Below are 27,117 nucleotides of genomic sequence, written 5' to 3'. Positions count from 1 at the left end.
TTGTCCATGTGTTTGTTTATCTTCCACATATGAGTGAGATCATGTGGTGTTTGTCTTTCCTTGTCTGGCTTATTTTGCTTAACATCATACCTTCAAGGTCCATCCATGTTGTTGCAAATGGGATGATTTTGTCTTTTTTATGGCTGAATAGTATTCCATATATATATATCACATCTTGTTTATCTAGTCATCAGTCGATGGGCACTTGGGTTGCTTCCACACCTTGGCTGTTGTGAATAATGCTGCCATGAACATAGGGGTTCATAAGTCTCTTTGAATTGTTGATTTCAAGTTCTTTGGATAAATACCCAGTAGTGGGATAGCTGGGTCACGTGGTATTTCTATTTTTAATTTTTTGAGAAATCTCCATACTGTTTTCCATAGCGGCTGCACCAGTTTGAATTCCCACCAGCAGTGTATGAGGGTTCCCTTTTCTCCACATCCTCTCCAACATTTGTTTTTGTTTTTTTTTTTTGTCTTGGTAATTATAGCCTTTCTAATGGGTGTAAGGTGATATCTCATTGTAGTTTTGATCTGAACTTCCCTAATGATTAATGGTGTCAAATATCTTTTCATGTGCCTGATGGCCATCTGTATGTCTTCTTTGGAAAAATGTCAGTTTATGTCCTCTGCCCATTTTTTGATCGGGTTGTTTGTTTTTTTGCTGTTGAGTTGTATGAGTTCTTTATATATTTTGGAGACTAACCCCCTGTCAGATATATGATTTGCAAATATTTTCTCCCAGTTGGTGTGTTGTCTTTTTGTTTTGTTCCTGATTTCCTTTGCCTTGCAGAAGCTTTTTAGTCTGAAGTCCCACTTGTATATTTTTTCTTTTGTTTCCCTTGCCTGAGCAGACATGGTATTCGAAAAGATCCTTCTAAGACTGATATCAAAGAGTATACTGTCTATATTTTCTTCTAGGAGTTTTATGGTTTCACATCTTATCTTCAAGACTTTGGCCCATTTTGAGTTAATTTTTGTGTATGGCAAAAGATAATGGTATACTTTTATTCTTTTGCATATGGCTGTCCAGTTTTCCAACACCATTTATTGAAGAGGCTTTCCTTTCTCCATTGTATGTTCTTAGCACCTTTTTCAAAGATTAGCTGTCTATACATGTGCAGTTTTATTTCTGGGCTTTCAGTTCTGTCCCATTGATCTGTGTGTCTGTTTTTGTCCTGGTACCATACTGTTTTGATTCCTATAGCTTTGTAGTATATTTTGAAGTTAGGGATTATGATGCCTCCAGCTTTATTCTTTTTTCTCAGGATTGCTTTAGCTATTTGGGGTCTTTTGTTGTTCCATATAAATTTTAGGATTCTTTGTTCTATTTCCATGAAGAATGTTGTTGGAACTTTGATCGGGGTTGCATTGAATCTGTAGCTTGCTTTAGGTAATATGGACATTTTAACTATGTTTATTCTTCCAATCCACGTCCATGGCATATCTTTCCATTTCTTTATGTCATCATCGATTTCCTTCAATAACGTCTTATATTTTTCATCGTATAGGTCTTTCATCTCCTGGGTTAAATTTATTCCAAGATGTTTTATTCCTTTTGTTGTGATTGTAAATGGGATTATATTCTTGAGTTCTCTTTCTGTTAGTTCATTATTAGAATATAGAAATGCAACTGATTTTTATAAGTTGATTTTGTACCCTGCAACTTTGCTGTAGTTGTTGATTATTTATAATAGTTTTCCAATGGATTCTTTAGGGTTTTCTCTATATAAAATCATGTCATCTGCAAACAGTGAGAGTTTTACTTCCTCATTGCCAGTCTAGGTACCTTTTACTTCTATTTCTTGCCTAATTGCTCTGGTCAAAAACTCCAGTACTGTGTTGAATAAGAGTGGTGAGAGTGGGCACCCTTGTCTTGTTCCTGTTCTCAGAGGGATGGCTTTCAGTTTTTGCCCATTGAGTATGATGTCAGCTGTGGGTTTGTCATATATGGTGTTTATTATGTTGAGGTACTTTCCTTCTATACCCATGTTATTGAGAGTTTTTATCATAAACAGATGTTGGATCTTGTCAAATGCTTTCTCTGCATCTATTGAAATGATCATGTGGTTTTTATTCCTCATTTGTTAATGTGGTGTATCACATTGATTGATTTGTGGATGTGGAACCTTCTCTGCATCCCTGGTATAAATCCCACTTGATCATGATGTATGATCCTTTTAATGTATTGCTGTATTTGGTTTGCTAATATTTTGTTGAGGATTTTTGCATCTATATTCATCAGTGATACTGGCCTGTAATTTTCCTTCTTTGTGTTGTCCTTGTCTTGAGTTTGGGATCAGAGTGATGTTGGCTTCATAGAATGCATTAGGAAGTGTTCCATCTTCTTCAATTTTTGGAATAGTTGAGAAGGATAGTATTAAATCTTCTCTGAATGTTTGGTAGAATTCTCCAGGGAAGCCATCTGGTCCTGGACTTTTATTTTTTGGGAGGTTTTTGATTTCCGTTTCAATCTCTTTACTTGTGATTGGTCTATTCAGATTCTCTATTTCTTCTTGATTCAGTTTTGGGAGGTTGTATGAGTCTTATAATTTAACCATTTCTTCTAGATTGTCCAGTTTGTTGGCATATAGTTTTTCATAATATTCTCTTATAGTCCTTTGTATTTCTGTGGTATCCATTGTAATGTCTCCTCTTTCATTTCTAATTTTATTTATTTGAGCCTTCTCTCTTTTTTCTTAGTGAGTCTGGCCTAGGGTTTGTAAATTTTGTTTATCTTCTCAAAGAACTAGCTCTTAGTTTCATTGATCCTTTCTATTGTTTTTTTTTGGTTTCAATTTCCTTATTTGGGCTCTAATTTTTATTTCTCTCCTGCTGACTTTAGGCTTCTTTTGTTCTTCTTTTTCTAAATCTGTTAGGTGTAGTTTAAGATTACTTATTTGAGATTTTTCTGGTTTGTTGGTGGTCCTGGACTGCTATGAATTTCCCTCTTAGGACCACTTTTGCTGCATCCCATATGAGTTGGTGTGGTGTATTTTCATTTTCGTTTGTCTCCAGATATTTTTTTATTTCTCCTTTAATTTTTTCAGTGATCCGTTGGTTGTTCAGTAGCATTTTGTTTAGTCTCCATATGTTTGTCACTTTCCCACCTTTTTTCTTGTAGTTGATTTCTAGTTTCATAGCATTATGGTCAGAAAAACTGCCTGATTTGATTTCAATCTTGTTAACTTTATTGAGGATTTTATTTCAATCTTCTTGAATTTATTGAGGCTAGCCTTGTTTCTCAACATATAGTCTATCCTTGAGAATGTTCCATGTGCACTTGAGAAGAATGTGTATTATGCTGTTTTTGGATGGAATGTTCTATATATGTCTATTAAGTCCATCTGGTCTAGGTTTTCATTTAATTCCAATATTTCCTTGTTGACTTTCTGTCTGGATGATCTATCCTTTGATATAAGTGGGGGGTTAAGGTCCCCTTCTGTTATTGTGTTGCTGTTAATATCTCCTTTTAGATCTGTTAATAGTTGCTTTATATACTTTGGTGCTCCTGTGTTAGGTGCATATATATTTATAAGCATTATGTCCTCTTGGTGGAGTGTCCCTTTTATCATTATATACTGCTCCTCTTTGTCTATCATTTCCTTTTTTATCTTGAAGTCTGCTTTCTCTGGTATAAGTATGGCAACACCTGCTTTTTTTTTGTTTGCCATTAGCTTGGAATATCATCTTCCATCCCTTCACTCTGAGCCTGTGTTCGTCTTTAGAGCTGAGATGTGTTTCCTGGAGGCAGCATATTGTTGAGACTTATTTTTTAATCTATCCAGCCATTCTGTGTCTTTTGATTGGAGAATTCAATCTATTTACATTTAGAGTGATTATTGACATATGAGGGCTTAATACTGCCATTTTATCACTTGCTTTCCAGTTCTGTATTTTCCTTGTTTCTCGTCCCATGTATTTTGGACTGCCAATTCAGTTTGGTGGTTCTTTATGATGGCTTTTTCACTTTTCTCTTTATGTATCATTTGTGTCTCTGTTCTGATTTTTTGTTTAGTGGTTACCATGAGGTTTGTTTAAAAGATCTCATAGATGGGATAGTCCATTTTCTAATAGCCTCTTATTTCCTTGGTCTAAGCAGGTTCCATCCTTTTCCTCATCCCTGTCCAAGTTATTGTTGTCACACTTATTCCATTTTGTGTTGTGAGTTTATGGTTAAAATGAAGTGATTATTGTTATTTTTGATGTTTTTCTTCCCTTTATCTTTAATGTTGTAATGAAGTGATAGCTAACCTGTTCTGATAGCTGCAATTTTATGATTTTGTCTGCCTATTTATCTCCTTGCTCAAAGGTTTGTAAACCCTTTCTTTTTTTTAGGTATGAGGGCCTTTTTGATCCTTTATTGTAGAGGGGCATCTTGTGGTGATGAACTCCCCCAGCTTTTGTTTATCTGGGAAAGTTGGGTTTTTTTTTTTGTTTTTTTTTGAGGAAGATTAGCCCTGAGCTAACATCTGCTGCCAGTCCTCCTCTTTTTGCTGAGGAAGACTGGCCCTGAGCTAACATCCGTGCCCATCTTCCTCCACTTTATATGTGGGATATGTACTACAGCATGGCTTGCCAAGTGGTGCCATGTCCACACCCGGGATCTGAACTGATGAACCCTGGGCCACCAAAGCGGAACGTGCAAACTTAAGCACTGCACCACCAGGCCAGCCCCTATCTGGGAAAGTTTTTATGTCTCTAGCATAACTGAAGGATATTTTCACTGGATAGAGTATTCTTGGCTGAAAGTTTTTGTCTTTCAGTATTTTGAATATATCATTCCACTCTCTCCTAGCCTGTAAGTTTTCTGCTGAGAAATCTGCTGAAAGCCTGATAGAGGTTCCTTTGTAGGTTTTTTTTCTTCTGCCTTGCTGCCCTTAATATTTTTTCTTTGTTGTTGACTTTTGCCAGTTTTCCTAATATATGCCTTGGAGAAGGTCTTTTTACATTGACGTAATTAGGAGTTATATTAGCTTTTTTCATTTGTAATTCTGGCTCCTTCTCCAGGTTTGGGAAATTCTCTACTATTATTTCTTTGAACAAGCTCTCTGCTCCTTTCTCCCTCGCTTCTCCCTCTTTAATACCTATAATCCTTATGTTGCATTTCCTAATTGAGTCAGATATTTCTCAGAGAATTTCTTCATTTCTTTTTTAGTCTTAGTTCTCTCTCCATCTGAAGTAGGTCTATATTTTGTCCTCTAAATCGCTAATCTGTCCTCTGTAATATCAGCTCTATTATTTAAGGACTCTAGACTTTTTTCTTTATCTCATTCATTGTGTTTTTCATCTCCGACATTTCTGATTTTTTTTTTTATGGCTTCAATCTCATTTGTGAAGAATTCCCTCTGTTCATTAATTTTATTCCTGATTTCATTGAACTGTCTTTCTGAGTTTTCTTGTAACTTATTGAGATTTTTTTTATGATAGCTATTTTGAATTCTCTGTCATTTAGATTGTGAATTTCTCTGCCTTCAGGATTTATTTTTGGGTGCTTGTCACTTTCCTTCTGGTCTGGAGTGTTAATGTACCTCTTCATACTATTTGATGGGGTGGATTTGTGCCATAGCATAGTGGCAGTATCTGTTCGCAGATTCCACCTACTGCCACTGTTGGGGGGCAGGAGCTGTGTATTCTGTGCCTGCCATGATCCCTGGTAGCTGTGCCTGTCCTTTGGAAACTGTACTGACAAGGCCCATGTGTGTTTGCATGCTTGCCACCTCTGCTTTACAAACGTATGTGTAGGCGCTCTGGTAAGGGTCCCTTGCTCTGGCCTACAGGCAAGCTGGTGTGCCAGGTAGGGGAAGGGGTGCTTTCTTTCACATGCATGATCTTGGGGGCACTCTGGCTCTGCACTTGCTCTCTGCCCTCCTGGGGTTCTTGGCTTGGTGAAGGGTCCACACCCATCATGATTGCTTAACCTCTTCTGTGTGGAGCTTTCCCACGGGTTAGGAGGCAACTCTGAGAGTGAAGGCATTCCCACAGAGGGCTGCCCCTTCTCTCCTCTCCTCTCAGAGCCACACGGGGTCCCTCACCCTAGGTCACTGCCATTGGGGAAGGGAGAGGAGATCCCCTTACCTCCTTCCACTGCTTCTTGGGAGGGGTTCAGCACTTCCACCTTCAGACGTATGGCTATGTGGCTCTTCAAACATCTGTTGTGTTGTGTGAATGTCCTCTCTTGGTTTATGAGTTTCCTTTTCATTGTGTCTTAGGGGATTGATTCTAAGAGCATCTGCCATGATGCTGACATCACTATTTTTCCTTAATTTTTGAAAGATATTTTCACTGGATATAAAATGATAGGCTGGCAGTTTTCTTTCCTTTTAGCACTTTAAAGATGTTATTCCAAGTCTTCTGGCTTACATAGACATTTACAATTTCTCATGAAAAATTGACTGTCTTCCTTATTGTTGTTCCCTTGTATATAATTTGCATATTTTCTTTGGCTTTTAAGATTTTCTCTTTGGGCTAGCCCTGTGGCCAAGTGGTTAAGTTCACGCACTCTGCTTCAGCCCCCCAGGGTTTTGCTGGTTCAGATCCTGTGCGTGGACATGGCACCGCTCATCAGGCCACACTGAGGTGGCGTCCCACATAGCACAACCAGAGGCGCTCACAACTAGAATCTACAACTATGTACTGGGGGGCTTTGGATAGAAAAAAAAAAGAAGAGGAAGAAGATTGGCAACAGTTGTTAGCTCAGGTGCCAATCTTTAAAAAAAAAAAAAAGAACAGGATTTTCTCTTTACCCTTGGCTTTCAACAAATTGATTATGATGTGGTTGAGTGTGATTTTTCTTTGTGTTTATTCTACTTTGTGTTCACTGAGATTCCTGGATCTGTAAGATTGCTGGGGTTTTGGTTTTGGTTTTGTTGGTTGTTTTGTTTAGTTAATAAAATCATTTTTCAGAGCAATTTTGAGTTCACAGCAAAATTGAGTGGAAAGTACAGAGGAACCCCTGTCCCCACACATGCAGTCTCTCCCACTGTTGACGTCTCGCACCACAGTGGTACATTTGCTACAATCGGTGAACTCACATTGATATATCGTTATCATCCAAAGTCCCTCGTTTGCATTAGAGTTTACTCTTGGCGTTATACATCCTATGGGTGTTGACAAGTGTATAATGATGTGTATCCATCATCGTAGCATCATACAGAATAATCTCACTGCCCTAAAAATCTTCTGTCCTCTGCCTATTCGTCCCTCCTTCCCCTTTAAATCTTGGCAACCACTAATCTTTTTACTGTCTCCAAAGTTTTGCTTTTTCCAGAATGTCATATAATTGGTATCACACAGTATGTAGGCTCCTCAGATTGGCTTCTTTCACTTAGTAACGTGCATTTAAGTTTCCTCCATGTCTTTTCATGGCTTGCTAGCTCATTTCTTTTTATCTATGAATAATATTCCATAGTATGTACCACAGTTTATTTATCCATTCACCCAGTAAAAGACATCTTGGTTGCTTCCAAGTTTTGGCAATCATGAATAAAGCTACTATAAACATACATGTGCACGTTTTTGTGTGGATGTAAGTTTTCAGTTCATTTGGGTAAATGCTAATGATTACGATTGCTGGATCGTGTGGTAAGAGTATATTTAGTGTTGTAAGAAACTGCCAAACTGTCTTCCAAAGTGGTACATTATTTATGTTCTCACCAGCCATGAATGAGAGTTCCTATTGCTCCACATCCTCACCAGCATTTGCTGTCATCAGTGTTTTCAGTTTCAGCTATTCCAATAGTTGTGTAGTGGTATCCCATTTTAATTTGCAATTCCCTAATGACATATGATGTTGAACACCTTTTTATTTGCTTCCTTGCCATCTGTATATCTTCTTTGGTGAGGTGTCTGTTCAGGTCCTTTGCCCTTTTCTCCCCTTCGCTTTACTGACATATAATTGACAAATCGTAATTTTTTTAAAGTGTACAACATGATGAGTTGTTAGACCTATGCATTGTGAAAGGAGTCCCACAATCAAGTTAATTAACATGTCCATCACCTCACATAGTTACCTTGTGTGTTTGTGTGTGTGGTGAGAACACTTAAAATTCTACTCTCTTAGCAAATTTCAATTGTACAGTACAGTATTATCAGCTATAGTTACCATTATATATTCAATCCCCAGAACTTAGTCATGTTTTTCTTTGTTTGTTCTTTCTCTTCTCTCCAAAGCACAAGTACATAGTTGTAGGTCATCCTAGTTCTTCTATGTGGGATGCCTCCACAGCATGGCTTGATGAGTGGTGAATAGGTCTGTGCCCAGGATCTGAACCTGCGAACCCCAGGCCACCGAAGCAGAAGTGCAAACTTAACCGTTTGGCCACAGGGTCAGCCCCCAGACCTTAGTCATCTTATAACTGAGTTTTTCCCTTTTACCAACCTTTCCCCCATTTCTTCACCCCTGTAGCTCCTGGAAACCACCATTCTACTTTCTGTTTCTATGAGTTCAACTTTTGTTTTTAGATTCCACGTGTAAGTGATTCCATGCAGTATCTGTTTTACTTATTTTCTTGATCCATTTATCCACTGACAGACACTTTGGTTGTTTCCATTCTTGGCTGTTGTAAATAATGCTGCAATGAACATGGGAGTACAGATATCTCTTCAGGATAATGATTTCTTTTCCTTTGGATATATACCCAGAAGTGGGATTGCTGGATCATACGGTATTTCTATTTTTAATTTCTAGAGGAATCTCTGTACTGTTTTCCAATTTACATTCCCAGCAACACTGTACAAAGGTTCTCTTTCCTCCACATCCTCACCAGCATTTATCTCTTGTCTTTTTTTTTTGAAGAAGAAGAAGATTGGCCCTGAACTAACATCTGCTGCCAGTCCTCCTCTTTTTTGCTGAGGAAGACTGGCCCTGAGCTAACATCCATGCTCGTCTTCTCTACTTTATATGTAGGACGCCTGCCACAGCATGGCTTGACAAGTGGTGCATAGGTCTGCACCTGGGATCCAAACCAGTGAACCCCAGGCCGCTGAAGTGGAATGTGCAAACTTAGCTGCTGTGCCACCGGGCCGGCCCGTCTCTTGTCTTTTTAATAACAGACATCCTAACAGGTGTAAGATGATTTCTCACTGCAGCTTTGGTTTGTATTCCCTGATGATTAGTAATGTTGAGCATCTTTTCATATACCTATTGACCATTTGTATGTCTTCTTTGGAAAAATATCTATTTAGGTCCTTTGCCCATTTTTTAATTGGGTTATTTGGTTTTTTTTGTTACTGAGTTGTATGAGTTCCTTATACATTTTGGATATTAACCCTTTATTAGATAAGTCGTTTGCAAATATTTTCTCCCATTCCATAGGTTGCCTTTTCATTTTGTTGATGGTTTCCCTTGCTGTGCAAATGCTTTCCTAATTGGGTTGTTTGTTTTCTTATTGTTGAGTTTTAAAGTTCTTTGTAATTTTGGATAATACTTCTTTATCAGATGTGTCTTTGCAAATATTTTCTCCCAGTCTGTGACTTGTCTTCTCCTTCCTTTGACATTCTCTTTCGCAGGGCAGAAGTTTTTAATTTTTGTGAAGTCTGGCTTATCAATGATTTTTTCCACAGATCATGCTTTTGGTGTTGTATCTACAAAAGGCCTTGCCATAAACAAGATCATCTAGGTTTTCTCCTATGTTATCTTCTAGGAGTTTTATAGTTTTTCACTTTACATTTAGGTCTGTTATCCATTTTGATTTAACTTTTGTGAAGGGTGTAAAGTCTGTGTCCAGATTCATTTTTTGCATGTAGGTGTCCACTTGTTCCAGAACCATTTGTGGAAAACACTGTCTTTGCTCCGTTGTATTACCTTTGCTCATTTGTCAAAAACCAGCTGACTGTATTTGTGTGGGCCTATATCTGGGCTCTCTGTCTGTTCCGTTGATCTGTTTGTCTATTCCTTCACCAATCCCACGCTGTCTTGATTACTGTAGCTGTACAGTGAGTCTTGTAGTTGAATAGTGTCAGTCCTCTGACTTTGTTCTTCTTCAATATTGGGTTGGCTATTCTGGATCTTCTTCCATATAAACTTTATAATTAGTTTGTCAATATCCACAAAATAACTTGATAGGATTTTGATTAGGATTGCATTGAATCTATAGATCAAGTTAGGGAAAACTGCCATCTTGACAATATTGAGTCTTCCTATCCATGAACACAGAATCTCTCTCTATTTGGTTCTTCTTTGATCTCTTTCATCAGAGTTTTATATAGATCTTGTACATATTTTGTTAGGTTTATACCTAAGTATTTCACTTTTGGGGGTGCCAATGTCAATGACAATGTGTTTTTAGTTTCAAATTCCACTTGTTCATTGATGGTGTGTAGGAAAGTGATTGACATTGTATCCTTCAATCTTGCTATAATTACTTATTAGTTCCAAGAATTTCTTTGTCAATTCTTTGAGATTTGCTATGTAGAATACCCTGTCATCTGCAAACAAAGATAATTTTATTTCTTCCTTCCCAATCTGTCTATTTTTTGTTTCCTTTTCTTCTCTTAGTCATTAGCTAAGACTTCCAGTATGATGTTGAAAAGCCTTGGTGAGAGGGGACATGCTTATTTTGTTCCTGATTTTAGCAGGAAAGCTTTGAGTTTCTCACCATTAAGTAAGATGTTAGAAGTGTTTTTTGTAGATATTCTTTATCAAGTTAAGGAAGTTCCCCTCTATCCTGGTTTGCCGAGCTTTTATCATGAATGGCTGTTGGATTTTGTCAAATGCTTTTTCTACATCTATTAAAAATGATCTTGTGATTTTTCTCCTTTAGTCTGTTGATGTGACAAATTACATTAATTGATTTTCAAATGTTGAACCAGACTTGCATACCTTCAATAAATCTCACTTGATTATGGTGTATAACTCTTTTTATACATCGTTGGATTCAATTTGCTAATATTTTGCTGAAAATTTTTGCATCTACGTTCATGACAGATATTAGTCGATAGTTTTCTTTTCTTATAATGTCTTTGTCTAGTTTCGGTATTAGGGGAATATTGGCTTCATAGAATGAATTGGAAAATATTCTCTCTGCTTCTATCTTGTGAAAGAGATTGTAGAGAATTGGCGTAATTTTTTCCTTAAAGGTGTGGTAGAATTCAGCAGTTCTGGATCTGGTGTTCTCTGTTTTGAAATGTTACTATCGATCCAATTTCTTTAATAGGTATAGGCATATTCAGATTGTCTATTTCTTCTTGTGTGAGTTTTGAAAGATTGTATCTTTCAAGGAACTGGTGTATTTCATCTATGTTATCAAATTTATGGGCAGAGTTTTCATAATATTCCTTTATTGCCCTTTTAATCTCCAGGGAATCTGTAGTGATGTTCCTTCTTTCATTTCTGATATTAGTAATTTGTGTCTTTCCTCTTTTTTTGTTAATTTTCCTGGGTATGGGCTTATCAATTTTATTGATATTTTCAAAGAACTGGCTTTTGGTTTTGTTGATTTTCTCTTCGATTCCCTATTTTCAATTTAATTGATCTCTGCTCTGATTTTCATTATTTCTTTTCTTTTGCTGTCTTTGGATTTAATTTGCTCTTCTTTTTCTACTTTCCTAAGGTGGAAGTTTAAATTATTGATTTTAGATTTTCCTTCCTGTCTAATATTAGCATTCAGTGCTATAAATTTCTCTCTAAGCACTGCTTTTACTGCACCTCACTTTATTTTCATTTAATTCAAAATATTTTTAAATTTCTCTTGAGAGTTCTTTGATCCATGTGTTATTTAGAAGTGTATTGTTTAATCTCCAAGTATTTGGGGATTTTCCAATTATCTTTCTTTTATTGATTTCTAGTTTAATTCTACTGTGGTCTGAGAACATACACTGTATGATTTCTATTCTTTTGAATTTGTTGAGGTATATTTTATGGCCCAGAATGTGTCTGTATTGGTGAATGTTCCATGTAAGCTTCAGAAGAATGTGTAATCTGCTGTTGTTGGATGAAGCGCTCTGCAGATGTCAACTATATCTAGTTGCTTGATGATATTGTTGAGTTCAACTGTGTCCTTATTGATTTTCTGCATGCTGGATCTGTCCATTTCTGACAGAAGGTGTAAAGTCTCCAACTATAATAGATAGTGGATTCATCTATTTCTCCTTGCAGTTCTACCAGCTTTGGCCTCATGTATTTTGATGCTCTGTTGTTAGGTGCATACATGTTAAGGATTGTTATGCCTTCATGGAGTATTGATCACTTTGTCATTATGTATTGTCTGTCTTTATTCCTGATATCTTTCTTTGCCCTGAAGTCTGCTCTGTCTGAAATTAATATAACTACTCCCACTTTCTTTTGATTACTGTTAGCATGGTATATCCTTTTCCATCCATTTGCTTTTAATCTATATGTGTCTTTACATTTAAAGTGAGTTTTTTGTAGACAACATATAGTTGGGTCTTGTTTTTTTTATCCACTCTGATAACCCTGTCTTTTAATTGATGTATTTCAACCATTGATGTTTAAAGTAATTATTGATATAGTTAGATTAATATCTACCATATTTGTTACTGTTTTCTATTTGTTTCCCTGTTCTTTGTTCCTCTTTTCACCTTCCACACTTTTTCTGTCTTTTTTGGTTTTAATTGATCATTTCATATGATTCTGTTTTCTCTCCTTTCTTAGCTATGTCAGTTATACTTCCTTTTTTACTTATTTTATTGATTTCTCTAGTGTTTACAATATAGAATTACAGCTAATCCAAGTCTACTTTCAAATAACACTATACTGGTGCATGGTTGTTGCAGGTGCCTTACAATAACAAAATATTCCCAGTTCTTCCTTCCCATTCTTTGTGTCATTGCTGTCATTCATACACAAGCATATGTAAGAGTATATATACGTGTGTATATATATGTATATGATCTAATACATTTTTGGTATTATTATTTTGAATAAACTGTTATCTGTTGGATCAATTAAGAATAAGAAAAATAAAAGGTTTTATTTTACTTTCATTTATTCCTTCTCTGATGCTCTTCCTTTCTTTATGTAGATCCAGGGTTCTGACCTATATCATTCTCTTCTCTCTGAAGAACTTCTTTTAACATTTCTTGCAAGGCAGGTCTACTGGCAACAAATTCCCTCAACTTTTGTTTGTCTGAGAAAGTCTTTCTTTCTACTTCTCTTTTGAAGGATAATTTCACAGGGTACACAATTCTAGGTTTCTGGTTTTATTCTCTCAACACTTAAAAAATTTCACCCCACTCTCATCTTCTCTAATGGTTTCTGAGGAGAAGTTGAATGTGATTCTTATCTTTGTTCTTGTAAGTAAGGTGTTTTTTCCTCCAACTTCCTTCAGAATTCTTCTTTATCTTTGATTTTCTGAAGTTTGAATATGATATGTCTAGGTGTAGTTTCTTTGGTATTTATCCTGCTTGGTGGTCTCTGAGCTTCCTGGATCTGTGGGTTGGTGTCTGACGTTAGTTTGGGGAAATTCTCAGTCATCATTGCTTCAAATATTGCTTCTGTTTCTTTCTTCTCCTTCTGGTCTTCCCATTACACGTATGTTATACCTTTTCTAGTCGTCCTACAGTTCTTGGCTATTCTGTTTTGCTTTGTTCAGTCTTTTTTCTCTTTGCTTTTCAGTTTTGGAAGTGCCTATTGTCATATTATCAAGCTCAGAGAGTCTTTCCTCAGCCATGTCCAGTCTACTAATGAACCCTGAAAAGGCATTCTTCATTCTGTTACAATTTTTTTCATCTCTAGCATTTCTTTCTCTCTTTTTGAAATATACATGCAAAATATCTTTTAACCTGAAAAGTCTAAATAATATTAAATCATATGCCTGTGTGCCCAACAAGCTTAAGAAATAGAACCTTATCAGTAGTTTTGAAGTCCCCCATGTGCCCCTCCCCTGTCACTTCTTCCTTGAAAGGTTTCTTTAAGGGAGTATGAAATCTTGGCCAGGAAACTGAAGGACTTGTGACTGCAGGTAGTGTTTTTATTGTTTTTTCCTGCTCTAGGTAGAACTTCAAGGAGAGGATGATCTGGTAAATAAATGGCTGAAATCCTGTTGGGTTTGTGTTTCTGGACCATGGCTCCTAATAACAGAAATAAGGCCTTTTGCTAGAGTTGGAGTAGTTCTTAAGAGGCCTGGGGAAAATGTGATTGCCCTGAGCTAATTGACCCTGTGAAGAGGACCTTCAACTGAATTCTAGCATTTCTTTTTGATTCCTTCTTAAAGTTTCCATCTCTCTGCTTACGCTATCCATCTGTTCTTGCATGTTGGTCGTTTTTTCCATTAAAGCCCTTAGCATATTAATAATAGCTTTTAAAAAAATTCCTCATCTGATAATTCCAACATTCATGCCATGTCTGACTCTGGTTCTGATATTTGTTCAATCTCTTAAAACCATGTTTTTTGCCTTTATGTATGCCTTGTAATTTTTGGTTGAAAGGTAGACATGATGTCCTGGGTGAAAGGAACTGCAGTAAATATGCCTTTAGTAATGTAGCTGTGAGGTGTGGGGAGAGAAGAAGCATTCTATCTTCCTGTTACCCTGGACGCTGGACTCTGAATTTCACCAGCATTTCTCGGTTTTATTTTGTTTTGTTTTCCTCCTTAGGTGGGACAGGTTGGCTAAAGGGGGCTGGACTCGAGTATTTCCCTACCCCCAGGTCGATTAGGCTCTGATAAGACTCCAGTAGGTTAGGCTGTGGTTATAAATAGTTTCTTCTGAGGGCAGGCCTTGTTAAGAAGAACAGAATGATCTGGCATATTTCAAGATGGTTCCTTTTGCCTGTCCCCCTGCCAAAAACACAAGGAGATTTTTCTCTGACATTGAGGACCTGATAGAGCTCCTGGAGGTAAAACTCACAAAAGTGTGGGAACCCCCCCAAAGACTGGGTCCCCCTGGAATTTTTAACTCTCAGAGTTGTCTACACTGAGCTTCCAGCACGTTGTCAGTTATGTTTATGTTCTCCTAGCCTGGGACTGGTTCCCAGGGAGGTTTCTGCTCCGGTAAATTGTGATCTGCCTATCTGTCTCTACAATTTTGGGGGCAGTGTTTTGCCCTGTGACCTCACTTCTTTGATGGCTCTAAGAAGAGTTGTTGAGTTTTCAGTTTGCTCAGGTTTTTACTTGTTGTTAGGACAGAATGGTGACTTCCAAGCTCTTTATATACTAAACCAGAAACCAGAAATGTGTCTTGTTTTGTTTTTAAATCAAATTTGGAAAAAATTCAGTTGATATTTCTTCAAACATTTTTTTTCTGTTCCTGTTGTTCTCTTCTGTCCCTCTGGAATTCTACTTACACCTAATACTCTCTCACGTCTTTGAGGCTCTGTTAATTTTTTAAAAAATCTTTCTTCTATGTGTGTCAGTTTGAATTATTGCATTTACCTGTCTTTAAGTTAGTTGGTTCTTTCTTCTATTAAGGCCAATCTTCTGTTAATTCCAACTACTCAATTTTTATTTCAAGCATTATCATTTTCATTTCCAGAATTTCCATTTGATTCTTTTTTACAGTTTTCACATCTCTCCTGAAACTCTCCATCTTATCATCCATCATATAAATTCTACTATATTCTTTGATATATTTATCATAGATATTTTGAACTCCGTGTCTGCTGATTCCAACATCTGGGTTGGCCATGGATCTGTTTCTACTGACTGATTTTTCTCCTGAGTATGGGTCACATTTTCCTGTTTCTTCACATGTCTAATAATTTTTTATTGCATACTGGAAAATATAGATAATATAGTGCACAGAATCTGGATTCTGTTATCTTCCTCTGAAGAGTGTTGATTTTTGGTCTAGGGTGTGGATCAGACTCAACTTTGTGACTTTAGGATGGGCAGTTCACGGACCATCCAAGGATTAGAGGGGAGTATTTATGCCGATTTCACTCTCTTGCTGTGGCACCCTGCTTTCTACTGTTTCCCCTCAATTTCCTCCTTCTTTGGCAGTCTCGATTGCAACCTCTGACTTCTCAGGCCAATAAGACTACAGCTTTCTGCTTGAGTCATTTGCCAGGCTGAGGGGGCTGGAGTGTGCCAGCCCCCTCAGCCAATTTTACCCAATGCAGTTCCCTTCTTTCAAAGGTCAACTATCCTCCAGTTTCTGGCTGCTCTTTATCATTTTTTATTGCCTTCAGTTGTTTTTTGCATTAACACTAGATAGTGTTAGTCCAATGCAAGCTACTCTGTCTCTGTCTCTCAATCTCTCAGCGTCTCTCAATGTTTGTGTGCGTGTCTTTCTTTTTCTTTCCTTCCTTCCCTCTCCTCTCTCTCCTTCCCTTTCTCATTGCTTCTTCCTCTATCTCTCCTTGCAGGGAGAACCTGGCCCCAAAGGAGACCCTGGTGAGAAGAGCCACTGGGTAAGCTCCAACCCAGCACTGACCTCCTGCTGCCCCCTCCTGCCCTGGGCACTCAGGAGATTATTTTGGAGTGGGAGCACCCCATCCAAGTCTCCATTGCAACCTGGTCTCCCAGGGAGGAGCCTTGATAGATCTCAGCCCTAGCTGCCTCCTCCATCCTGTCCCTCCCAGCTGGGCAGGGCCAGCCTTGTCAGCAGACCCCTTGCTCTCTGTCTCTGTCTTTGTCCCTGTCTCCGCCTTCCCTCTGTGGCCTTTTCAGGCCAGGGTGACCCTGCCTGTTCCTCCTGGGTGGTTGGGGCTGACCCAGTCCAGACTGCATCCCCTGCCTCCATCGCCCCCTCCCAGCAAGGGCTTTGGCTTCTGCTCCCCTGTCTGCAGAAGAAAGGGAAGCATGAGCATAATCTCTACACAGAAGAACAGGACAGGGAGCCTTAGGAAAGCCAGGAAGCATAAGAAGGGAGGTCTGGAAACACTGAGGTACAGAGGAGACCCTTGATAAAAGGGATAGGAGACCTAGACACCACCATACACATAGGAAATCCATGAAGCATGGGAAGGGAGGCCTGGAAACCATCACGTACACATTGTATATGGTAAATGAGGTCAGGGGACCTGGATAGACACCACTATACCCAAAAGGCCTATAATTAACATGACATTCTAGACATCATCACATACATAGAAGACTCATGAAGAGTGGGAGGAGAGGCCTAGAAACTGTCATATGCATGGGAGAACCATAGAAAATGAGATGAGGGTGTCTAGATACCACTATACACAAAGGAAGCCCATGAAGAATGGGAGGGGAGGCCTAGAAAATGTCACATACACAGGAGACATAGAATAAATGGGGAAAGAGACCTAGAAACCACATGTGGGGTCCTAGAAACACAATTATTGGAGATAGTTGCAGCGAATGAATTTCGGGGCCTAGAACTCTACCCACCCAAGAGACACATGGGGGGAGGACCAAAAGCCCCACAGTGCTGGGGCCTGGAAACCATCACTGACATAGGAGACATTTGGAAAGTGGATGGGGTGGGGGCAGACACTCCTACAGGAGAGACAACTGGGAAGCTCTTTTGGAGGCTGGTATTGTGCCCCACCCCCCACCCCCACCCCTCTCCCTGGTGCAGTCTGGCTGGGATGCCCTACTTCCTAGCAGGCACCAGTTAATGAAGACATGGGAAGCACCCAGTGCCTGCTCTGCCCTCTCTGCTCCTGATTGTGGGGTCAGTGATGGATACAGCCGTGGGAGCCCCTTACCCTGCACGAACCCTCCCCCGTGTCTTACCATGACTTCTGGGGTCCTGCTACCTCTCTGTCAAGCCTCTCCTAGCCTCCACTCCCCCTACCCCCACCCCCAGTGGCTCCAGAGCCTCTTAAACCTACTGCCAGTATGGACATGAGCTGGGCTAGGGGTCAGATAGATCCATGTGAGTCCAACCCTCTGCTACCCATAGGCACCTTCGCTGGCCTCCCCCAGAGACCCTTAGTCTGGGAACACATTTTTCACCCAGACCAGGAGAGATGGGAGAGGAGAGGTGACGGCTGAATTAGGCTTGGCAGCCCCATCCCTGCATGGGGGGATCCCAGCAGGAGAGCAGGTGCCTGAACTATCCCATACCAGGCCTCAAATTCAGGACCACATGTGAGAGGGGCCCCCTAAGAGGTAGCAGGGCCCCTGCCCATCCACCTGCCTCCCCCTCACCCACCTGCCCTTCTGCCCCTGCTTGCTGCCTGCCTGGGAGGGGACCCACTGGGCTGGGGGCTGCATGAGGCTTTGAGGGCTGGGGGATCAGCTCTGTTGGGGGCAGGTGGGGATAAGGTCCAGCATAGGGAAGGGCCCTGAGGGCTTCTATACACACTCCACCTACCACGCCCCACTTAGTAAAGCTTTCGGAGCCACTGGCCTGGCTGCGGCTCAGCAGTGACACCCAGTGCTCATGGGGATGCACTGCAGGCACTGCCTGAGAGCGTTTGGGCTGAGCTAGCTGGTCTAGACCAAAGCTCGTACCCCATACACAGACAGGAAAAGCTGAGGCCCAATTCCACAGAGCGAGTTGTTGGCAGAGCTGGAACTGAAGCCCAGACTTTTCGGCTCCCAGGACCAGGGGAACCAGCTAACATTCCCCAAGTGCCTCTTTGGTGGTGCCAGGCCCCTGGCTGGGCACTGTGGACGTAGGTGCCATTTGGACACAGTCCCGCTCTCAGGGTGGTCACAGTGGGGTGAGGGAAACAGTCCAGTAAACAGCAGCAACAAGCCAAGGGGAGCTCAGCTGTGACCGCGGAGGATTTAGCATCCTCCTGGAGGAGGAAACCCAGGCTGAGGCCTGAAAGGTGCATTAACCAGGCAGAGGGTGTTCAGGCAGAGGAGAGGGAACATCACGTGCAAAGGCCCTGGGACAAGAGTAAGCCTGGGGCATTCGAGGAGCTGCAAATACTTGGAGTGGCAGAATGTGACAGGAAGGGAGGTCAAAGAGGCTCTCAGAACTTCAGAGGTCATACCGAGGAGTTTGAACTTTGTTCTGCGGGCAGTGGGGAGTCATTGAAATATTTATAAGCAGGGGAGTGATGTGGTCAGATTTTTGTTTGTGAAAAATTGCTCTGATTTCCTTGTGGAGAATGAATGGGAGAAGGTGGCAACATGGGAAATGCAGAAAGAGAGAGACTAGGCAGGAGGCTGTTGTGGTCGTTCTGGCAAGAGACTGTGGGGCTGGAACCTGGAGGGGGGCACTGAGGATGGACAGCTCTCCGTGGAGCTGAGACACTTGAGTGCTGGTTTGGCTGGGGGCAGGGGGGGAGCGAGAAGTTAAGGGAGACTTTTCCAGTAGTGTAAGAGAGCCAGGAGAAGCAGACCCGCTGAGATCTGTCCATGGGAAATGGGAGATGTCTCTCTTACAGCTGAGTGGAGGTGTCCAGCAGGCCCTACATCAGGCCTGACCGGGAGGGGACTGGGGCATCATTAGCTCAAACAGCAGGCCACCCATCTAGAAAGAGATCCAAAGATCAGAACTTTTTTTTTACATTTTTTTCCTCCAGATTTTTATTTTGAAAATTTTTAAATATGCAGAAAAGTTGGTACAATGAATATCCTCCTACTCTTCCTCTAAACTGAGCAATTATGATTATTTTGCCACATTTGCTCTATTTTTCTCTCTTTAAATATTTACAGACCGTTTTCTCTAATCCATTTGAAAGGAAGTTGCAAACCTCGGCTACATCTCCCCTGATACATCAGTGTATATCTTGAAAAAACATGGACGTTCTCCCAAAGAGCCACAATATCACTGTCACACCTAAGAAAGATGACATTGAGTTCATGAAATGAGGCCATTTCATATATAACGTATATAAATTTTACCAGATGTCCCCAAAATGCCTTTTAGAGCAGATTTTTTTTTTTAATCCAAGACTTAATCAAGATTCATCAGTGCATTTGGTTGTCACATCTCTAGTCTCTTTTTTAATCTGGAACAGGCCCCCTGCCCTTTTCGTCTTTCTCTTGACTTGGTCTTGTGAATGTCCCACCGTCTACATTTGTCTGATTGTTCCCTCATGACGAGATGCAGGTGGAATACTCCAGGCAGGAGCACTGCGAGGCATGTGGTGCCCTCTCACTGCATCTCAATAGGAGCCTCATGATGGCAGCTGGTCCCACTGTCCCTGCCGGGAGTGGCTCAACGTAATTTTCGAAGGTTATCCACTTTTAGATCCTGCTCCTGTAGGACTTCAAGAGGGATTCCTCTGGTGTGCAACCCATGGTGACTCCATGACCCCTAGGCTGTAATGGCCTGTCAGTGGCCTGAGGGTCGTGCAATCATGCGAAGTGGACAGGAGAGCTGCATGGTAACGGACGTCCCAGCAAAGCCGCAGCAGGCTTACGGACATGTTGAGGGTCCTCTCGGTTGTTAGATGTTTTTTGTGGGAACAGCTACCTTAAAGGGTTGGATTCCAGGTGTACCAAGATGCATATTATACGTCTTCCCTTCCTTTAATCTTACCAAGAAAAGGACGCCGAGAGGCACTCTCAGATGTGTCAGGGCTGGAATAAGTCTATTTGCTGTCCTGGTGCTTTGTTGGATTAAGATATCTGCATTCCGGAAATGGCTTTAGTCTGGACTAGGAAAGAGGAAGGAGTGAGGGAGTATGGAGTTTTGGCAAGATCCTGGACCCTATGCTGGGGAAGGAAAGGAGAGACAGACTGGGAGAGCAAAGGTGAGGTCTCTGGCAGTCAGCCCTGGGCAGCAGCTGGCACCGGTTGGGAGTGGGGAGCCCCAGAGCAGGGAGACCTGAGGGAGGGGCTTTGTGGGGCTGCTGCCACATCCCTGCGCCTGGGCCCTGGAGACTCAGAGATGCAGCTGATAAGAGAGGGCAGGGCTGAGGGCCGGGCTCCTGGAGGTGCAGAACATGGACGTGAAGTAGTCAGAGCCCAGGGAGGGGTGAGCCCAAGGTGAGCAGCACTGGGGAGCAGGCCCCCGGGCCAGAGCCTTGGCTGTGCCATCCTTTTAAGCCCAGCTTCCCAACAGCGATGCCACTCAAACATTTTCTAATTCTACTCATATATGTTCATTTTGACGTGAATGGAAAGGATATTAAGTAGCGTGATCCCACTGATGGAGTTAATTAGGGTGAGACTAACATAGTATTGAAGGCAAAAAGTGAGTCAGTTTAAAGAGTATTAAGTAAATGAGTACAGGTGGGCCATCGCATCAGTAATGTGAGAACCATTGGTTTCAGGCAACAGAGATGGGGGGGGGGGCAGGGCTCTGTGACAACCTCCGTGGCAGGTTCCGTGTCAGGCTCTGAGGCAGCAGCACTGCCCCTGCGGACTAGCATCTTCCCGACCCCTGGGCAGTGGAATTTGCAGGGGTGTGGGGAGAGAGCAGCCAGGTGGGATCCATCAGGACGTCCTGAGGGGGCTGCTTCTGCCTGCCTTTCCCCCTCTTGTCCTCTCCTGGTCTTGTCCTGGCTGTCTGTGGCCCCTGGGCTGTGGCAGGTGGTGTGGGTCTGCAGGTGCATGTTGAGGGTGGGGCATGGGCCACCAAGAGGCTTTGCAGGGCCCCCTCCCCTGCCCCCTTCACGGCTGCATCTGTCTCTTTCCTCCGCAGGGGGAGGGGTTGCACCAACTACGCGAGGCTTTGAAGATTTTAGCTGAGAGGGTTTTAATCTTGGAAACAATGATTGGGCTCTATGGTGAGTAGAGACAGACAGACGGACAGACAGCCCAGCCCCTGCCCGCCAGCCTTCCCCAGGCCCTCCAGGGTCGAGCTGCCTGGGCCCAGTCGTGAGGCTGGAGAAGGTACCAGCCCCAAGCAGGTGGGGACCTGAGAGGCCAAGACCACCCATCCCTCAATGACTGGTCCCTACTCCACAGGTGAAGGAGGGACCCTAGAAACCCGGGCCCCACCCCTGTGGTCAGACTTGGGCCTTTGGGCGTTGTGGGAAATGTGGTTTCCAGGCCTGCAGGGGAAGCAGAGGTGACAGATTTCATGCTTGGAAGAAATTATGGGCAATGGAGCCAAACTCCAGACCAGCAGGGGATTGTGGGTAACAGAGCCAGACTGCAACAGTGCAGGGGATCGTGGGTAATAAAGTCAGAGCCCAGGCCCACAGGAGGATTACGGGTAATGGATCCAGACTCCAGTCAGGCTTCAGCTCTAGAGAAATCGTGGTAACAGAGCCAGTCTCCAGGCCCACAAAAGGATAGGTCATGGAGCTAGACTCCCAAAGAGCAGGGGACTGTGGGTGACAGAGCCAGGCTCAGGCCCCAGGGGACTCTGAGTAATACAGCACCCACCAGTTCTGACCCCTCCTCCCCCATAAGCCCCCAGAGGCTCTCACAGGGCAGGCCCTCCTGGCCCCAGGTGTCCCCCTTACAGTTTCAGTTCCTCCTCTGGTCCTCCTAACCTGCCCTGCGGGTCCCTTTAGTGGCCTGAGAGAGCCAAACCCTCACCCCAGGCATTCACCCCCAATTCTCCACTCATCTACTCACTTGAGGAGCCAAGCAAGGCCTGTCCCCACTTAGAAGGGGAGACCAAGGTCTCAATAGAGACTCACACCCCATGCTCCTGCTGAAGCTGGCTGGCGCCTGGCCCCTACGCCCCACCCTCGGCTCCCCGGCCCAGCCCTCGGAGGCCGGACTTGCACCGTCTGCTCTTCTCGATCTCCCATCAGGCTCCTAGCTTACAGAGCTTCCTGCAGCAGCAGGCTCAGCTGGAGCTCCTGGCCAGACGGGTCACCTTGCTGGAAGCCATCATCTGGCCAGGTAATGGCAGGGTGGGCAGGCAGGGGCAGCCCCTTCCAGGAAGGGCCTGGGAAGGGCCTGGGGACACAGAAGACACCTCCCAGTGCTGGACCCAGGCCAGCAGACACTCATTCTTCAGTCCTGTTGCTAGCCAGCAGACAGTGCCTGGCATAGGGAAGGCTCCGGTAACTAGTTCTTGAGTGAATGAGCACCTGCTCTGTGCCAGGCACCTTGCTGACACAGGCTTCAACACATAAGACAGACACAGTCCTGCTCTCATGGAGCTTAGGGTGCAGGGGGGAGGGGAGCCCTGGAACTGGCCATTAAACCCAGGGTGAGGAACCACAGCAGAGTGAGTCCAGGCAGCCAGGAGAGCACAGAGGTGCCTCTGACCCAGGCTGGGGGGTGGGGGAGGGCAACTCAGCGAGGCCTTCCTGGAGGAGGAGCTGTCATCTAAGTGGAGACCTGAAGGGCAAGGATCAGGGGTGAGTGAACAGGCAAAGGAAAAGCATGGGCAAAACCCAATAGGCCAGAGAGAGCCTAGAGGGATTGTTCCATGAAGCTGCTGAGGGGTAAGAGCTGAGGCCAGAGGATTTGGCAGGATCCAGTTTAAGAAGGTTCTTGAAGCTAGGTTGGGGAGGCACAGAGGGAGGTTAGACACCAAGTGGGCAGTACCCATCCCTGTGCCTGTGTCCTCAAGGAGGTCCCCATTAAACTGGAGTCCGAGCCTGGCCCTGGAGAGAGGCTGGGATTGGCTGCCCTTGAGGCTGAGCCCCATCTCTCACCAACCTGCTAAGAGGCCTCAGGAGCCACCCTTCTCCCACTTCCAGCCTCCACATCTCACAGCCCAGTCCTAGGGCATCAGTGCACACAGGCCTCAGACATCAGGTCCAACCTGATGGGGAAGCTGAGGCCCAAGCAGGGAGGAAGGCTAAGGTTAGAGCCAAGCCTCCTTCCTTCAGCAAAACTGTAGGGAGCACCTACTGAGCGCCAGGCCTGGGCAGGTACTGGGGCCCCAGAGAGCAGATCCCAAGGTCCCTGCCTTAGGGAGCTGCCCGTCGAGTGGCAGGGCATCCTCCAGATCTGGAGAGATGAAGGCCATGGGGTACAGGAGCACCAGAGGATGGGCATGAGGAGCCGGGGGCTCAGAAGCCTTCCTGGAAGACGGGACACTCGCACTGGGTCATAGAAGGTCCCCACGAGTGTGCCAGAAGGTGGGAAGGGCAACCCTGACAGAGTCCCGCATGGGCAAAGGCCTGGAGGTTGGAAGGTATGTGTGTGGTCTGCTTCCAAAGCCCCTCCCACCATGCCACCTGGCTTCTCTAAGTTCTAGAAACATCAGTGACCATCTCCCAGACCTCCTTCCCTCTCACAGAGGAGGGACCAAGGACCACATCCCAGGCTCTCAGCACCTTTCCAGGTGTCCTCCACCGCCTCTCTCAGGAGGATTGGGGCGGGAGCCAGAAGGGACACATTCAGGTCCCTGTGGCCTTGGATCTGTACCCTGCCCCCCTTCAGCTAACTCTGTCTCCACAGCCCAGGAAGGAAGTGCTGGTCACCAGGGAAGGCCCATGCCCTCTCTCTGTGGCCATGACCCTGGGAGAGTGGTCCCAGGAGCCAGCTCGGGTTGTGGGCCTGGAATGGAAGGTGCAGAGAAGAAGCTGGAACCCTCCCACTGGCCCATAGTACACAGCAGGTGCTAAAGGTTCTAATCAATAATGATGATGATAGTAACAGCTGTCACACATCTGGCCCACTGAGGCTGGGGGATTTACGCTGCTCACCTCCAATCCTTTCAACAAGCCTGCTAGTTGGGCGCACATTTTACAGATGAAGAGACAGAGGTTCAGAGGGCTCACATGCATGACTCCCTCAGGCTCGGAGGGATAGTGGCGGTAAGGCCAGGGGTCCACCCCAGGTCTGTCCTCTAAAGCGCTGGCTCTTTTGGGTCCATCAACAAAGGTTCACTGACAGCTCTGCTCGGCCAGGCACTGAGTGGGGCCCAGGGGAGACCAAGGGTCCCAAATCTGGTCATGTCAGAACAGCGTCTCATGACTGACTCACAGTGACTAGACCTGCAGGAGGCCTGGGTCGAAAACACACCAACCTAGTGACCATAATAACCAGCATTTTCCACTCCTAGTCACGTTAAACACCACAAGGGTGTGACAACGGCAGTTCCAGGTGAGGTTCAGAGGTTCTGTGACGAGCCCAAGGCCACATAACTGGGACGTAGCAAGGCCAGGACTTGCCCCCAGCTGACGTAGGAGCCCGAGCTAACTCTGTGCCACCCTCCTGCTATGCTCCCTGATTTAGGACATGAATGTCCCTTTACTGTGACCCAGACAGACCATGGCTGTCTGCCCCAGGGACCCCAAAGCACAGCCCAGAGGTGCATGAGAGGCTGGGGCACACAGGGTCAGGGAGCTGGACAGTTATGATTGTGAGGATATAGCCCAACCCCCTGGCAGTGCCCTCAGTGGGAAGCTGGTGCTCCCCAGAGTCCAAGTGTCTGTCCTATGAATGGGGCTTTGGAGGCTCAGCCGAGTCCTCCATCCTGGGGCTCTGCTCCCTGAGCATTCCTCTCCTCCTAGAGAAACAGCCCATCTTTCTGATTTCCTCATTTAACTTTGAGAGGGACTGAGGGGATAATCATAGAAGGCTTTCCAGAGGAGGTAGGTCCCGCTCTGGGTTTTGAAGGATGGGCAGGAGTTTTCCCAGTGGCCAGAATGCCAATTATTCACAGTTTAACTCTTGAGGGTCAGCTTATTTCCAGGTCGGGGCATATCTCACCACACCCAAATTTAAAATGACTTCAATTATTGCGGTTGGCTGGAACCTCAGAGTATGTCTGGAACTGTCACCTGGTTTTAGAAATGAGCAACTGAGGCCCTGACAGAGGTCTGACTTGCCCAAAGCTGCACAGTAGGTCAGTGGCAAAGCCTGGCCTTCCTAAACCATTCCCCACTCCAGGTCGCCCAACCCAAGGAGAGAAGAAGAGTGAGTCTGTTCTCTGGGCTTAGTTTACCCAGCTATGAAATGGGGATGATTCAGGGCACACTTTCACCCTAAAATGTGGAAAAGAAAAAAATTGCTATCCTATTTATGGAGCATTAACTATGTGCAAAGCATTTCAGAAGCGTGGTTGTTCATTTATCCCCACTCGACAGGGAAAATCAAATAGAGGCCCTGAGTGCTTATTGGGTTGGGGGCTAATAATTCCCAGGGGAGGGGACACTAACCAGCTTGCAGACCCCCTTCTCTCCCACAGCTCTGCCGCCCGGATGCCAGGGCAGAGTGCACCTGGCAGGGTGCCTGTCGCCCCAGCCCCCAGAGGGCCAAGGGGAGGTGGGTGCCTCACACAAACCTCACTAACCCAGCCTCTCTCCTTCCCTCCGGCAGAACCAGAGGGGTCGGGGGAAGGCCCTGCCGGCATGGGCACCCCCAGCCTCCTGCGGGGCAAGAGGGGAGGACACGTGGCCAACTACCGGATCGTGGCCCCCAGGAGTCGCAACGAGAGAGGCTGAGGGCGGTGGCGGCCCCTCGGGGTAGGCCAGGCCAGGCTTCCCTTCCCAGCCAGGACTTGGCCAGCTGCCTCCAGGGACTGCCCATCCATATTTATTAATGTCCTCAGGGTCCCTTCTGCCACCCAGGCTTTTGGGTAGGCAGGTCTGTCTTGGCACCCCATGCACATCTGCCTCGTAGGAGGCTGAGCAGGGACTGGGGCCTGAGAGGGAGGGGTGGCCCAGATGAGAGCTGAGACCTTGCTCAGGGCCCTGGGCCTGTTTCTCTCTGTGAAATGGAGTGATGCAGGCCTACAGGGAGGGGGTGGCAGGTTCGAGGCTTCTGCCTTCGCATCAGCAGCCTGGGCATCCAGGCCCCCAGGCCCTGAGGGAGCCAGGAGCTGGGGCTCTGCCTGGTCCTCAACACATGCAGGGATGATGAGGGAGGGCAGTCTTACTGCCCCCTCCTCCCCAGCCAAACCTCCAGGAGCCCACCTGCCCTCTGCGCCCCTCCTCTCCTTTTATTTGGTGCTGGGTTCCCAACCCTGAGGTCAAGCTACTTAATCTGACCAGACATTCAGGGCTCCTTGCCTCAGTTCTGCCCCCAGAGCCCCCAACCCCTCCCATGTCCCTGGTTGGGGGGGTGGGGGGCATGGAGAGGAAGGGGCCACCTACTCCCACAGACTTTTGTGATGGATGCCAGGAGGTAGATGTGTACCGGCCAATAAAGGCCCCAGCCTGATTCCCTACCCGTCTGCTCTGTGTGCTTCGATGGGGGGCAGCCAGGCAGGGCCAGGAGCCTCTTCCTTCTCATGTGGGCTTCACCGCCCACTGCAAAGCAGGGCTGTGAGGCCGGGCTCACAGGGGGCCCAGGCTCGCCTGGCCATCACCTGGGTGGCTGGGGTGTGGGGGTAGGTGAGCAGAGGCTCGGGCCATCCTCACCTTGTGGCCAGGTGTCCAGCAATGGCAGCTTCTGAAGCCAGGGGAGCACGGAGCTGCCAGCACTCTGGGCAGCTTCTAGACCAGGTGACCCCCAGCTTCCCCTCTCTTGAGCCTTG

The 27,117-nt window shown here is 44.8% G+C and overlaps 1 protein-coding gene across 30 annotated transcripts in view; it reads left to right on the top strand.

Annotated features, from left to right (window-relative positions):
- Positions 1 to 26,808, top strand: part of EMID1 (EMI domain containing 1) — a 49,602-nt gene extending 22,794 nt beyond the window's left edge. For 10 of the 30 annotated variants that reach the window (XM_070628645.1, XM_070628640.1, XM_070628643.1 and 7 more), the window contains 3 exons: positions 16,265 to 16,309; positions 22,487 to 22,577; positions 25,959 to 26,808. In XM_070628645.1, the coding sequence (XP_070484746.1) occupies positions 16,265 to 16,309; positions 22,487 to 22,577; positions 25,959 to 26,083 (261 nt within the window). In that variant the 3' untranslated portion in view covers positions 26,084 to 26,808. Of the gene's footprint in view, positions 1 to 15,750; positions 15,957 to 16,264; positions 16,310 to 21,420; positions 21,506 to 22,486; positions 22,578 to 25,958 lie in introns of those variants that run through there. The other 20 variants (XM_070628642.1, XM_070628653.1, XM_070628650.1 and 17 more) reach the window with 5 other exon arrangements.
- Positions 26,809 to 27,117: the final 309 nt, after the last annotated feature.

Source organism: Equus przewalskii, chromosome 7 (assembly GCF_037783145.1).
Source record: "Equus przewalskii isolate Varuska chromosome 7, EquPr2, whole genome shotgun sequence".
Classification (NCBI taxonomy): Eukaryota; Metazoa; Chordata; class Mammalia; order Perissodactyla; family Equidae; genus Equus; species Equus przewalskii.
This window is presented reverse-complemented; position numbering and strand designations above follow the sequence as displayed.